At 35.9% G+C, this 16,168-nt stretch overlaps 1 protein-coding gene across 1 annotated transcript; it reads right to left on the minus strand.

Annotated features, from left to right (window-relative positions):
• Positions 1-3,267: 3,267 nt before the first annotated feature.
• Positions 3,268-14,274, minus strand: LOC144443053 (epithelial sodium channel subunit alpha-like). The gene is made up of 11 exons (XM_078132426.1): positions 13,690-14,274; positions 9,022-9,233; positions 8,305-8,411; positions 7,789-7,952; positions 7,061-7,174; positions 6,057-6,180; positions 5,418-5,496; positions 5,202-5,259; positions 4,630-4,718; positions 4,333-4,408; positions 3,268-3,498 (listed from the first exon to the last, which is right to left on the minus strand). The coding sequence occupies exons 1-11, from the start codon at positions 14,272-14,274 to the stop codon at positions 3,268-3,270; spliced, it is 1,839 nt and encodes a 612-aa protein (XP_077988552.1).
• Positions 14,275-16,168: the final 1,894 nt, after the last annotated feature.

The raw sequence follows: 16,168 nt of genomic DNA on the forward strand, positions 1-16,168 counted from the left end.
CAATTGTATTAAAAGATATTTTTAGTTCGTAATTTATATTTCATTTCAGTTTTGTTTACTGCATGGTGCTTTAAACCACAGATTGTCTGCATGTGAAGATCACATTACACCGCTGTTAAAATACATGTAATATCACGTGTAATATCTACCTTTGTATTTTTCATGGCATAACAATATAGAGTTCGCCGGTTTGCATTTCAGGGAAGTGGTTACAGATAATGTGAAATATTAATTTATTTTGATTTTATTATTCCAACAGTTGCCATCGTTACAGAATGGTTTCGTCCAAAGTGAATATGCATATGCTGTGTCAAAACATAACCAAATATAGACTATAAACCCAATATTACGAAATGAAATTAACACAATATTTATTAACAAATAACAAAAAGCAAAAACATGTCTACGTTTGCTAACAGCTACTAGCTCTACATGTTTACAATGCCATATGTCATGAAAAGTTGCTCCCATATTGCACCCATAGGAGTATAAATATCCTGAGCACGAATTTGGTCTCAAAGTGGACGTCTCCGATGTCGTAAATATCCCAGATGTTACAGGTAACCTGTCCCACGGTTCGCTGCACAAATTTTCACTAAAATTTGTCGATGGGAATTATTTTTTCAGACAGCCAGTCTCTAAAATTTCTGAAACTCAACTCATGATACCTACACTTCATTTCAGTCAGATACTAAAATTGTGATATGCCCGCACTGATGACACTACTGAAGGTCATTAGTGGGAGAGCTGACTTGTATCACCTAGGAGAGCTGAGAGATTTAGGGAAGCGTGAATTTTACTTGAAAAAATTTAGCGGGTGGGGGGTGGGGTGGGGGCAAAACGCTCATGTGTTATGGGAGAGGGGGCATGAAAATACCTGGCGACCCCAATACCTTTACTTGTACTGAAATCTTAAGCTGCACATCTCAATAATGTTCACCTCGTAGTACAAAAGATTTACAGACATGTGATGCTTTCACTAAAGGTCAGGTTCTACCAGTGTCACCCCTGTCAATATAGTAATTTATATAGTCAAATATTTCTGTATATCACAATCATATAACCCCACCCCTACCCCCACCCTCCGTACAAATAGTCACGCCATTACAAATGTTGGGTATGACGTAAAAGAATGACAATTCGTATGGGTTTTTTATGAGGGTTTAAAAAAATTCTATGACAAGTAAGAAATATACAACAAACACCACATTTTATGTTTGATTCCGTTTTATTCAGAGAACATATAAAGTATTTTGAAAATGTAAATACTAATTAAAGAGGCATACTTGAAAATATAAGATACGTCATACTACTCAGATACCAACATTTCAACTTATCAACCATCCCGACCACGCGGTTCACTGCAATCAGCCTAGTGGTTGTTGTCTTTTATAATACATTAGAGAGAGAGAGAGAGAGAGAGAGAGAGAGAGAGAGAGAGAGAGAGAGAGAGAGAGAGAGAGAGAGAGAGAGACAGACAGACAGACAGACAGACAGACAGACAGACAGACAGACAGACAGTCAGAGACAGAAAGACTGTATGCCTGTCTCTGTGTGTATCGAAAGTCAAAAACCGCTGGACTGATTGCAATGAAACTTGGTGGTGATATTACCTTTTGATGTCTAGTTTGGGAAATTGGTCAAAAATTATTGCACTACATGTGGGTGATTTGGTAGAAAAATGTGATTTTTTGGTAAAAATAATTTTAAACTCAATAGCGACTTGACAGAATGGTCTGCAAGTTAGTGGAATGCTTTAAGGGATGTGTAGATGAAAAAAATATTGATGACATGATACAATCAGTGATACGCCAATTAATTCTAAAAATGTGCCTTTTGGTAAAAAAAAAAAACCTAAATAATTCCGAAAGTACTAAGTAGATCTGGCAGAAATTTTGTTGGGATATTTCTAGGAGTGTGAAAATGAAATATTATTCGTAACACAATGATTCCATCAGTGATATGCAAATTCCGTCTAAAATGTAATTTTTGGTCAAGAAACTTATATCTCAAAAAGTATTCAGTGGATAAGGCTAAGATTCAGTGGAGATATTTTGCTATTCTGTGTTATTCTGCTGTTCTTGTTCAAGACATTGACAAAACTGGCCTTAGCAAGTGTGCACATGCCCTTAGTAACAGTGAAATGTCAGTGTATATTGCGAAGATAACAGCATTATTGGATAGGCAAGTGAATAAACATTCACACCCATAGCAACAGTCACATGATGGTGTATTTCAAAGATAACAACAGGAATGGGTAGGTATTGAGAAAAACATTCAAACAAATATTTACATGACATGTATGCTTAATAGCAACAAGACTACTACCATAGCAATATGCGGATAAACATTTTTTTTAAATCGCATAAACTTTAAAGTTGTGCTACAACGCCATTGACGCTATTTTTTTAGAGTAACATAAGAAATTACAAACCCTTCGTATTTTTTTTCTTTTTGGTGCTAAAAATGAAGCCTGGGACCTCAAAATTGTGCAATTAACAATAAAAGGTTCTCCAAATAATGCAATAACGATTACTAGTATTATTAAAGACTAAAAAGTTCATTTAAACGCTAAGGGATTAATACTTAATTACATGCATAATTACACCTTTTGTCAATTAACTAGCTATTACTATCCTATAAATTGTTATTATAGAATCCATTGTTTATATTAGAAACTCATTCAGCACATTTGTACGCATGGTGTGATTTAAATTACGTACATGTTGAAAAATTAACAATTGTCTTCAATATTATCATCTCAAAGAAGTATAATTTCGAATAGAGACGTGGTGGGGGCGCTATACGGGCCGTGATTCTACATAGTAAGGCACTGGTGAAACGAATAACATTATCGAGGTGAACCGTTTGAAATGGTAATTTCACAATTCTTTTCTTTCTTTCTTTCTTTCTTTCTTTCTTTCTTTCTTCAGATTGGGGACATTTTTACATGTTTACATTTATTGACCTTTACACCAAGTTTGATATTGTGAGTTTTCACTCGCATGCTGTTTCTTTTGTCAAAACGTATGTGCTACTTCCATTCTTATATGATCCCCACCAAACACCAATCAGGAAACGACTTTGAACATTCCCTTTCAAATATTTTATGACATACAAATATCTAAAAATGACTTGTCTCAAAATTATGTATAAAAATCCGTCATTTAGAGTAGCTGATCTTTCTAGTAATAAATTACATATTAGGAATTGGGGGGGGGGACCATTCATTATTGGTCAGCCACTGATATGCTGTGTTGACTGCACTCAAGTTCTAAAAGACGGTGATGTCAAGTGGCTGTCAAATTCTCGCTGGTGTAACATGTTGTCAACATCAGTATGATGTACACTCTCCGACGATTTCTTATGTCGTAAACAGGAACGCACTAAGAGACGTAAAACTGCATAGACGAATTCTATCAGTTCGGCCAATGTGAGTATAGATAAACCAATCCATAGACCAAGTTGACCACCTATGTCACTCATCAAATCAGCTACCTGAAGAAATGAAAATGTTATTTTCATACAAATATGTTAATTTAATTATATCGCTGAATACTAATTACACATACCAATCAATTAACCAATTAAACAACAATAATAAAATTAAGACCACAGGCCCAAAGAGAAAAAAATCAGTTCATAGAGGGAGACTTTACTCTATTTTTCTGTTATTGCAAAAATAAATAAATGAAGCTAATACAAATATCGATGTTATATATTTGTAGTTATAGTTGTGATGGAGAAACGATAAAATATATTTAAAGGACCCCCCTGTTGAAGATTGCGCCTTTAATAATTCATTGAATGATATTATCGTTGTAGAGCATGGGATAATTCAAAACGTAAACGTACATTGTACATATAACACATAATTTGAACATAGTGTGATAAACATATTAATGTTCAGTGACCAATTTCCATGGATTCGAAATCAAAATTATTTAAAATCTCTAAAAAAAAATTATATTAAAGTTTGTTTCTGGTCCTTTTGAAATTAGAAATATGTTGGGGTTCACCGTCTTCGATAAATCGATAATCTTTGAATTTTCAATATCAAGTTTTGTGAGTTAACACTATACAGCAGCCACATTGGACTCTTAATTGTTATCATTTTACCTTGATCTGTATTTCAAAACTGTGAAAGGGTGACCCTGATATCATTGGGTTTGAGTTTTCTTAAAGAAAGTAAAGGCTGCAACAATTGAAGACTTTTTATTATTGAAATACAATGGGAAAACATTATGAAAGACATAATGGCAGTTCAAGATCTAAATACGCAGTACACAAAACTAACAAACATACTATCAAACACCATTCGCGATAGCTTACCCTATAGTCAGCGGAGTGTGTAACTATTTGGTAATTCAGATCTTGGTAGTATATACGCAGCTTCACCATATTGTGTCTGTATGTAGGTGTGTAAGAAATAACATCAATACAAAATATAGATATCTATAGGTTCTATTTACAGTATCGGTAGTGTCTATACATTTTTGTTGTATATAACTAACACAGGAGTCACATAGTGTTTGGAGAGCCGTAACCCTGGGGTTTTATGCTTCACAGAGATATCTATATAATATACCCCCTGTATATACTTATCCCCCTCTCGTGACGGTGTATTACCTGACTAAATCTTCTCCCGTTGCAGTCGCCATTTCAACCATTTCATGGAGTCTATAATTTCTCTTGCTCAACATTGCGTTCAAATAGTCCTGGGGAAAAAAGGAATAATTGCATTTTATAAGCTCGTGAAAGCTTGAGGTTGTGAAATCCAATTAATCTTTCTATAGTGTATCTTCTATAGTCCTACTCAAATATGTCCTTAGTACTCACATACGCAAAGTAGTTTGACGATGGTGGTGGAATGCGTACAAAACTTTGTGCATGTCTCTCTCTCTCTCTCTCTCTCTCTCTCTCTCTCTCTCTCTCTCTCTCTCTCTCTCTCTCTCTCTCTCTCTCTCTCTCTCTCTCTCTCTCTCTCTCCCTCCCTCCCTCCCTCCCTCCGTCCGTCCGTCCGTCCGTCCGTCCGTCCGTCCGTCTGTCTGTCTGACTGACTGACTGACTGACTGACTGACTGACTGACTGACTGTCTCTCTGTCTCTCTGTCTCTGTCTCTGTCTCTCTATATCTATTTATTTATCTCTCTCTATATATATCAGCATATATAACGTAAAGTTCGGCAGTATATTTCTTACGACTGTATTATCTGTAGGCCACAGTGCCGATGAATATTCAGTCCTGTAGGATACAGAGCTGAAAAGAAAAAAAATAGTTTGTGTTCAATAAATATACGCAATCAGGAATTCAACCCATTACTCTACTCCTAGCATGGCATTTATGAGTTTGTATGTGACTGGTATGTGATATCATTGGTAATTATGTAAATATGTACATTAACCATGTATACTTACTGACAAGGATGAGGACAGTCACATTTCATTGAAGGACTTTGCGTTTGATATTCCAAATCAATTCTCTCCTTGCATTTGACTGAAATGACAGAGTTCATCTTTTAATATTTTAACCTAGATCTTGGAGATGTCATTTGAAAAGATCCATGTTTCAACAAAACCTCCGGATACAATCGATGTATGTATGTATGTATGTATGTATGTATGTATGTATGTATGTATGTATGTATGTATGTATGTATGTATGTATGTATGTATGTATGTGCATTGTATGTATGTATGTATGTATGTATGTATGTATGTATGTATGTATGTATGTATGTATGTATGTACGTACGTACGTACGTACGTACGTACGTATGTATGTATGTATGTATGTATGTATGTATGTATGTATGTATGTATGTATGTATGTGGGTGGGTGGGTGGGTGGGTGGGTGGGTGGGTGGGTAGGTAGGTATGTGTGTGTGTATGTATGTGTACGTACGTGCGCATGTGTAGGTAGGTAGGTAGCCTAGGTGCGTAGGTAACTAGGTAGGTGTGCATGGTATGCATGTGTAATGCTCTATCCATTTTATGAAAGTACTTGTCTTTCTCAAACAAACCGATCATATAAAAAAAAGTTAGCATAATACTTACAATCCGTCATATTGTCATATCTACACACACTTAGATTGACGTCTTCACTAGGGGATGGGTATAATCCATCTATACAGCCGCACTCTTCTACAACACGGTTTATATAGCAGGATTTCATGCAAGACTATACACATCAAAAGTATATTAGTTGAACGACAGACTATACACATCAAAAGTATATTAGTTGAACGACAGACTATACACATCAAAAGTATATTAGTTGAACGACAGACTATACACATCAAAAGTATATTAGTTGAACGACAGACTATACACATCAAAAGTATATTAGTTGAACGACAGACTATACACATCAAAAGTATATAAGTTGAACGACAGACTATACACATCAAAAGTATATTAGTTGAACGACAGACTATACACATCAAAATTATATTAGTTGAACGACAGACTATACACATCAAAAGTATATTAAACAACAGACTATACACATCAAAAGTATATTAGTTGAACGACAGACTATACACATCAAAAGTATATTAAACAACAGACTATACACATCAAAAGTATATTATTAGTTGAACAACAAGAATGTTCAAATAGTTTAGGAATTAGCTGACTTCTTTTATCTAATGACAATTTATAGAAAATCAGAATTGTGTCAAAGTTTGGTCTGGTACTCTTCAGTTCCGATTGATGTCAGAAAATAAAAAAAAATCACAATTAAAATGAATCGAGCTGCATAAAAATAGAATTGACACAACCTTGTTTACAGAAATAGAGACTTCACGCCTCTTAAAACAATGCTGAGAACATAAAGCTCCTGACACTGTTTATTTCCCATAATGCCTCACCCAGTGTACAGAATACCTCTTCAAAGCCAGAATTGCTAATTTTTGTAACTTAGTTCGCGCGAAGAGTTGTTGAAAATGCTGGGTCCCCAAAGCATAAAAAAATACATCTAAACCTAGCCTCTATGCCCCTTCAAATGTCATACAACTTTAAAAAAGAAAGGGGTTTAATTTACTGAAGGTTTACTTCACCTCAAGGGTATAGTTGGTGCCAAAGATCTTTGTGAACACATTTGCATACGCCTCCAATGTATCACTTGAGAGCACGCAGTTTGAATAGGGCCATGGTTCTCTTGTAATCTCCTCCTGCAAGAAAGTATAACGTATAAAGGAAATCAATTAAGCTGCAAAGGGAAAAGAAAGCAGTAATGTTTTTACAGAATATATAGACATTGTTGATAAGGAATTCCTGTAAAATAGTGGCCGAGGGATTTAACTGTGCAGAATCATATCGCATAGCATGAACAATTACAAATTGTAGTGAGATCTAATATCAATGATTGATTGAACGACAAAGTTTTCGTTGACCTTGGGACTGAACGAATGTACTGCCATGATAAACAATAACTTTGTACCGCAGTGAACTTCATTTCAAAAGCTAAGTTCACGTTTTTTTTTCATAAGTTGAACCAAAAGAACTTTATACAAATCAAGCTGGAAGGGAAATGAATACCAGGAAATTGTGTCGAAAGGAACAATTATATAGTATGATTCAAATTAACGCCTGTGCAGTTCCTTCTAAATGTTTTATTTGAGGTCAATAAAATAATGAATAAAATAACGTATAGGAAAATATTTCAAGCTTAAAGGCGGTGGTATACAAGCCTATAATACAGGAGTTCTCTTAGTGACAAAGATAATTTGGTGTAATGTTTAAGTAAGTAGTAAATCATAAGTGATTTTTTTTCAAAAGTACCGACCCTTCGAACGCCAATCGAGACTGATTTGCCAGGTTCTACATCAAAACCGTTGTCTTCAGGGAAAGGAATGACGTTTTGATCATGTACTACAATACGTACACCGGCTGTGTCAGAAAACTCCTCTAAGTATTGATCCTGTTCAATAAACATGGTGAGTCCGAGTCCTGTATTAAATATAACATGGCTATATAACTAATGTGTTGATTCAAGTTCAATAATAATGAGACAGTAGATACTTTCAGCTTAGATCAGCTAACTGAGATAGACACAAACTAGATGATGGTGGTAGTGGTGGTGGTGGTGGTGGTGGTGGTGGTGGTGGTGATGGTGGTGGTGGTGGTGGTAGTGATGATGATGATGATGATGATGATGATGATGATGATGATGATGATGATGATGATGATGATGATGATGATGATGATGATGATGATGATGATATGTGTTGTCATGTTTTGTTATGTAATTCATTGTCAGTTTTAGTGATAATACTAAAGAACGACATAATACATTACTTACCGTAATGGGGTCCAGCGTAGTTAGTTGAAGAGATCTTAGAGTTATTCCTTCCAGAGTTGAATGTGAAGCAGTTACCGTACATTGAGCTCAAAAATGAAGTGAAGTTACTTTTTGAAGAAAAGAAAACATCATCATGAGAATCAAATCAAGCCTGGGGTAAATTATTTGAACGAACTATTATAGTTTATCAGTTGTTGTATCACGGCGTGCGCGTCAGATACATTTTTGTTTGTTTTTGAATATATACCATTTACTCAATGATGAAACACAGACAGGTACACACACAGAGCGAGAGAGGGGGAGAGAGAGAGAGGGGGGGGGGGCAGACATGTACATGTTCTGTAGCGAGAGACAGCAAATACACATTTGATCCAGGGTAATTTCACTTCCATTGCTATTGATGACAAATATTTGATATACACATGTATCTACGATCGCAATCATTTTACTTGCAATTGAGAGGGGTAATAATTTACTCGCAATTGAGAGGGCTAATCATTTTACTCGCAATTGAGAGGGGTAATCATTTTACTTGGAATTGAGAGGGGTAATCATTTTACTCGCAATTGAGAGGGGTAATCATTTTACTCGCAATTGAGAGGGTTAATCATTTTACTCGCAAACTAAACATGACTATGTAATATTTGTAACGTGTCTGTGCTTTTCATTAATTTGTCAAACAGAATCGTCGTGTAAAAAAACTCTCAGGATACTTACGAAGGTGAACATTTAACACCATTCCATTGGCAATTGACAAGCAGGTCCTTCAGCTGATGACCCATCTGCTCTTTATCACGTGTAGGCAGATCAGAAAAAAGTTGAATGAACTCAGCGGTCATATTCCAGTCGTAGGATTGTTCACTGTAAAGGTCTTCCAGAGATTCATCCATATCCCAATCCCAGTAAGTCTCGTCGTCTTGGGGAGGAGGCTAGTAATATAAGGGTAAATACACAGAACATATACTTCAATTCAAAATCCGTCTTTAGGTATTCAATTCCGTCTATAACAGTGCCAAGATCACATGGGGCTCAGGTTTAGTTAGTTATCTTTACGACAACAAAAACAAACAAACAAACAAACAAACAAACAAACAAACACATAAACACCGACAAACATGATCGACAGAGTAATTACGTAACTATCAATATCAACGATGTTTTTATACAAGAATCTAGGGGTATCTCCATAGCGACCGTTTCACATATAGGAAGACATGTTGTAATTCTTGTTGCATAGAAATATTGTTGGTATTGATATGAATTACTCTGTTGTTCATGTTTGTTAGAGTTTATATGTTGTTGCTGTTGTTGTTGTTGTTGTTGTTGTTGTTGTTGTTGTTGTTGTTAGCTAGTTAGGTAGTTAGTTAGTTAGTTAGTTAGTTAGTTAGTTAGTTAGTTAGCTAGTTAGTTAGTTAGTTAGTTAGTTTATTTATTTTTCGCAAATATAACTAACCTGAGCCCCTGTGCCAAGATTAGCTTATGACTCTGTTACACCCGTTCACTATCCTCCAAATGGACACATGGTATAGTGAACGAGGAGTATAGCAGAGTGTCACAGGTCCAGCTATCGAATAATGAGACACTCGGGCTATACCAAGATCAGCAAACGAATACAGCACTATAACATTTGATAAAATTATAATTTCTATAAAATACTATAAATAAGTTAATTCTGGCATTTGAAGGTAACTGGCAAAGTCAGCCTCAATCAAAGCTTTTATAGCATTGCTAACTGTACACAAAATGGTTCTGGTATTGACAAGTAGGTACAAATAAACACACCATAACACTGTTATTATAGTCTGTTTATTTGTACCTGCTTGTTAACAGGGGTGGAAACTTAACATTTCGGGACAAGCCAACTATCGTTAAACACATAAAATTATAGATAAAAAAAAATAATTATTATACATGCATATCCTTAGGTTGATGTTTCTGCAACATATCTCTAGGACCCAAAGTAGAGTTTAACTCAGTATCGTTTTTCATCATCTTCCATTTCTCTGCAGGCTCCAAAGTTGAATTTAACTCCGTTTTCCCAGTCACCGGATTCGAGGTAATGGATCGCGTGGGATAGGTTCCACGTCTATGTACAGGTCTAACCGTAGCCCTCTTTAGAGTGTTTGGTTCATTTGTTGTCATAGACTATTACATTGATGGTAAGAACGCACAAACAATTGTTAGCAATCTGATTCGATCGGATGTACTTCAAGCTAGGAACGCAGTAATAAATACATTTACTTTCGGTGGATGGGGTAAACTGAAATATTCGTCGTTGGTGGCGCCCCTGTTAATGTAAACCATAGCTAAACACGTTCCTATTAATGATGAAACTCAGTGTAATAAAAACCGCTGAATCATAAGTGTATGGATAGGGTACCGGTACAACCAACTCAAGAAGTATTTGCCGAAAGAGATCAAAATAGACAATACCGCCAAAATAAATAAACTGCCGACATTTGCAATATGTTTACTGGACAACAGTTGTAAGAATTACCGACAATTGTAATAAATTTCAACAAAAAATAAAGCATCGTTGTAAAATCTCTAGCCTCTTCGTGGCGATACTCGACAGACGTCCCCTCCCCCCCCCCCCACTCACTTATCTATTTATTCTCAAGCTATTAAAAGCATATCTCCTTGCTAATGCAACGCGGCGTGTCTTGTACAATTACCGTAAAGAGGTATGCTTGCCTTGTACAATTACCGTAAAGAGGTTTGCTTGCCTTGTACAATTACCGTAAAGAGGTCTGCTTGCCTTGTACAACTACCGTAAAGAGGTCTGCTTGCCTTGTACAACTACCGTAAAGAGGTCTGCTTGCCTTGTACAACTACCGTAAAGAGGTATGCTGTTTTACGACGATGCATCTCTGCTTAAAGGTAAACGCCACTCCAGGCAGTAAAGGTTCCGGAGATAGAGTTGCTTTTGATTTCACATCACATACATTTCGCACTGTATTTCACCTTCTATTTCACCTATATTGTTCTCATAGTGGTCTACTGTTGCATCATGGGAGTTAGCAAACATGCATATGTATTATATGAACACTGAATATTTTTGAATTATACGTTTTTATCACCTTCAGATGAATAAGATATGAATATTCAGTGTTCGTCTAATACATGTCTGCTAAATCCCATGATGCAACGGTGGAGCACTATGAGAACAAATTTGTTGACTCTCCAAAGTTACTGAAAATACCTCTATTTCCTACAGCAGGTGTTCCCCTTTAATTATTTACATCATTTGACAAGCCGAATCAATCTACCCTTGGAAGTATCATGCTATCCATGATCAATTAGATACATGTAATAGGTAGTTGATCATGATCCATGATTAATATAATGGAACACCATGTTGCCTAGGAAACAATAGTGTCAAGACCTATTTTTTTTCAATTTCATAATTACATTAATAAGTACAAGGTCATTGACAATTCATGTTTACGGTCAATAATAGATATCTGAATTTTCGGATAATTTTCTGCCATTTTTCAAGTTGAGTGAATAAACAACATTTTGGCAGCAATCATGCACAACGATTTGACAGTAAATGACCTTTATTTTGCGTTAAATTTAATGTTGTTTTCGTCTCAAAATGACCGAAACGAAATTTATAATGGTCGATTTCATTGAACTGTGACATTCCGCTACAATGAATAGGACTTTAGTAGAGTCAACATCCAGATAAGATGAAACGTACAGAAAACAGAAAGGACAAAGTAAATATTTATAATCAGAAATGTGGACTTTCATCCAAATATAAGCTTGCTTATATTAGTACTGTATCTTTCTCCTTTTTTGAGTGCGACCGATCCTCTGTTATTTTCCCTGTTCCTGTCAGTTTCCTGTTTTGGATTATTTTTTCTCGTTCGCATATTTAAAATAAAATATAAAATTTCTTCATTCTTTTAAAAAATGAATTTGACTTTAACAATTTGCTTAGTTCTGTCAGACGATGGGATAAGTCACAAATCCTGATGATGCAAAAATATTATTGTATATCTTTATATCTTTGTATCAATTTTTTCAGTCGTGTGACGTCATCAAGAGTCGCCCATTCTCGTACAACAGCATATTTTTTTAAAACTCAGTGGAAGCGTTATTTAGTTCTGCTGTAAAGGGAACAGTAATTTCAGACCAAGGAGGTATTACCGTAACGTTATCTATCATTACCAAATCGATTAGATCCCCTACACCAAGAGTCACAGTGAAAAGTACAAAATTTGATATTCGCAACGTCACATACCAGATATGACAGTATTTTTTTTCTTTCAATTCGTACAGGTAATACTTATCAAAAAAGTAGTGAAAACAAAAACAAAACGTCGTTTATCAGGAAAATTTGAAATGGAAACCATTTTGAAGAAAACTACCTTTGAGGGACATCGAATTTAACGTCAATTAATGTATTTTTAATGATTGTGTATCCTTGTATTGTTGTGCTATTTTTAGCGGGAAAAATACGACAAGTAGTTTGACCAGTACATATAAAGCTTATTGATTCCGTATATGTCAGTGAAGAACATAGCATGTATTTTATCCTTGGGGGGTCCACATATAGAATAATACCATCTGGCTACAATTTTATTTTACGTATCAACTTTTAAGAAAAAAAGGCGGGTTGTATTCTTATTCTAAGACCATGTACTGTCGTCAGTTAATCTGTGACTTTCAAATGATGGAAAAACTAACTACAAAATGTAAATGTAGCTACGATAACAAGGTTAAAAGAGTAGAGAAATAAAAGTATGAATTTTAACGGAGTTGGGAAAGGGTGTACGAATAAAGGTGATTTGTAGCAAGCAATCAGGTAAAACCACGCCTAACATCTGGCACGGTTTACAGAGTTGTCTGACATAAAAGTGGTGGCTACTCTAAAAATTCAACTTATATTTAAATATTGGTCAAATCGTAGATGCTGATGAAAAGTTCGATACGGTGGTTTTATTATAGCTGATACATATTTCGTCCGTGTATAGTATTGTCACTTGATCATGACACGCCAAATCCCCCCTCCTGCCACTATAAATGTGTGTGACTTGCAGAAATTGTCACGGTGTTCGCTGTGTGCGGACTAACAGACTGATTGTGAGGATGGGGTGAGGATTTGCTACATATTTAAATGCATGAATAGTGATATTGTAGTTCATATTTAATATACCTAGATTCTTTTAGTGCAATATCCTATCTTGAACTGGATAATATCAGCTGCATGTAATCTCTGAAGAAACATATACCAGATGTACGGTTTGTTGGGTTGCTACTTGTACAGATCATAAATTTTTTTATGTTTTAATAGAAGCACAAATGCTGTCTACAACGTGAATTTGAGGTAAAATGGTGATATGTCACAATGATCTCATATTAAATGGAAATTTTTACCTTAGTAGATGTGAAGTCATTAAAATTGCCATATTCATCAGTTTGAATTTCCGAAACATTCTCACTAATCGAATTCTGGTTAACATCTCGTCGAGCTCTGTCGTTGGCACTTGTTGTCTGTTGGTGTTGTTGTTCTCCATTCGGTGCCGACTGCATTGTCCAATTACTGGATTGTGGTGGTGCATAGTTCTTATCGAACGCTTTACGAAATTCGTCGTTTTCACTCGCCTCAAGTTTCGACTTCCTTAAAGGATTCAAGTTACATATCGTAATAGCAGGGAAAACCAAATTACGACTAAACTCTATGCTCATGTCGACTTTTACATCGTAATCCAAAAGTCGATTAACGAGGGAGGTGGAAATAATGATGAAAACTACTACGGCTGCTAAAAACAACACAAACCACACCAGACGCTGTGGGATTGTGCTTGCTCGAACGATGTTCGGCAGTCCATGAGCTGAAGAGTTTTGTAGAAGAGCAAATAAAAGGGCTCCATACGTCTCATCATTTCGGCGTTCTTTTACAGCAGAAGATCGTCGTCGAAAAAGCCGACCGACTGATGATGCTCGGTGTTCCATCTCCATGTTTAATGTGTTAAAACTTGCAACATCTTGATAGAGTTGCTTCCTTTACTTCATTTTCCTAAGAAATACTACGCAGGTCGATATTTTGCTCCCTAGTTTACTGGTAATTCCAAAGCTTACAATCGTTCTTGATAATGATAATTATTATATCTATAATTCATGATAAATGTCGATAAATTGGATTAAGAAGCCTGATTATTCGGGCATGACGTTATTTTTCTGCGTTATTTTCGTTTTTATTTCCAACCAACAAGACTTGTCTTTGAAAACTTAGTGGTGCGTTTTTATAGGAAAATAAGGATATATTTGCACGTTGGTCGTTGGTTTGCAGTGGCATAGCATGATTTTTTTATGTTGCCTAAGATTCATCGAACGAACACAAAGCAAGTCTTCGTCGAAGTTCAAACCCGCCAACATTGTTTGATGATCTGACGTCAAAGGCATAATTCCCACAATTAGTACAATATTTTTCAGACAAATATGATCGTCGTTCAGTCAAATATGTAATCATATAGAAATAGATCACAATTAAAGGCCACAGGTCATCCGATACATGTTCGGATGACGTCATTATTGTTTGTTGATAAAAACTACGCATTGCGTCACAGTCACTGTGTTGAAACTCTTACCTACCCAAAGTTCTGCATACCAGACTGAATTTAGGTTATTTGCATAACGCTAGGAGATCATTTGAGGAAAACGTCTTGTGCAACTATGTCGATTTCTGCTGAGAAACATGGTTTTGTTTGAGCATCCGTAAAATTACTTCTAGACTTTCTCACGTCGTGTCCACACTCGTATTGCACCTTTATGCCAAGTTTGAATGAGCTTGGCCTGTGCGTGCCAGCATGGCTTGCCACAGGCACTCGCATGCACTTACAGTCGGACGGACGGACGAAACCCATTCCTATATCCTCCAAACTTTCTGAGTGGTTAAAGTCCTTGGGCAAGATTTGAACCATGACTGTGCCTTAGTCAACTCAGCTGTATAACTGGGGACCTGGTAGGATAGAGGTTGCAATGTGAATGCTTTAATCACGTGCGCTTTAAAGGCTGCAATGGACTGTATGCTCTCCAGGGAGTTGAAAAAGTATAAACGGCCGTTGTGTCGCTATAGATCCGTGCCAGGGGTAATAATTGTAAAGCGCTTTGAGCACAACATTGTACATGCACGAACACCTTCGAACAGTCTTTCTACCATCCTGGTCCAGGGATCATAATAGTAGACATAATAGCTAACTCTATATTTTCAACACTTTTCAATTCAATTCAAAATTACAATTTAAAGTGCCGGTTCTTTCTACCATCCCGGCCCCTAAATCGTGACAACTATGTCCAGAATAAAGGCAAAACTGATGGCTATGCATATGAAAAATACTAATCGATCATATTTGTCAGATCATTGATTTTAAAACGCTATAAATTTAATGAATTCTCAGCAAATGAAAATGATGCAACAGAGAAAAACACGTTTTACGTTTAATTCCGTTTTATCCAGAGAACATAAATGAAGCCTTTTGAAAATGTAAATAACATATAGTTACACTTTAAAACGAGAGTTGAAGGTACATCACACAACACTGTGTTCAAATGAAAAACATTCAGATACACAGTTTCTCCATACTATCAAATCGTTAGTATAATCATTAGGGGTTTATTTAGTTTCTTTGGGGTCATAGACTCAATAGAACTATAGTAATTGGAAACCAAGTGAATGAGCATTCTAAAACTGAACACAAATATGCCTAGCAAACAAGATCACTTCCTTAGCAACAGCCAAACAGTAGCGTCGCTTTTCAAAGATAACAAACAGTAATGGGTAACCAAGTCACAAGAGTATGAATATTTCAAAATGAAAACAAATATACCTAGTAACCCTTATAACAGTAACAAT

This window comes from Glandiceps talaboti, chromosome 12 (genome assembly GCF_964340395.1).
Source record: "Glandiceps talaboti chromosome 12, keGlaTala1.1, whole genome shotgun sequence".
NCBI lineage: Eukaryota > Metazoa > Hemichordata > Enteropneusta > Spengelidae > Glandiceps > Glandiceps talaboti.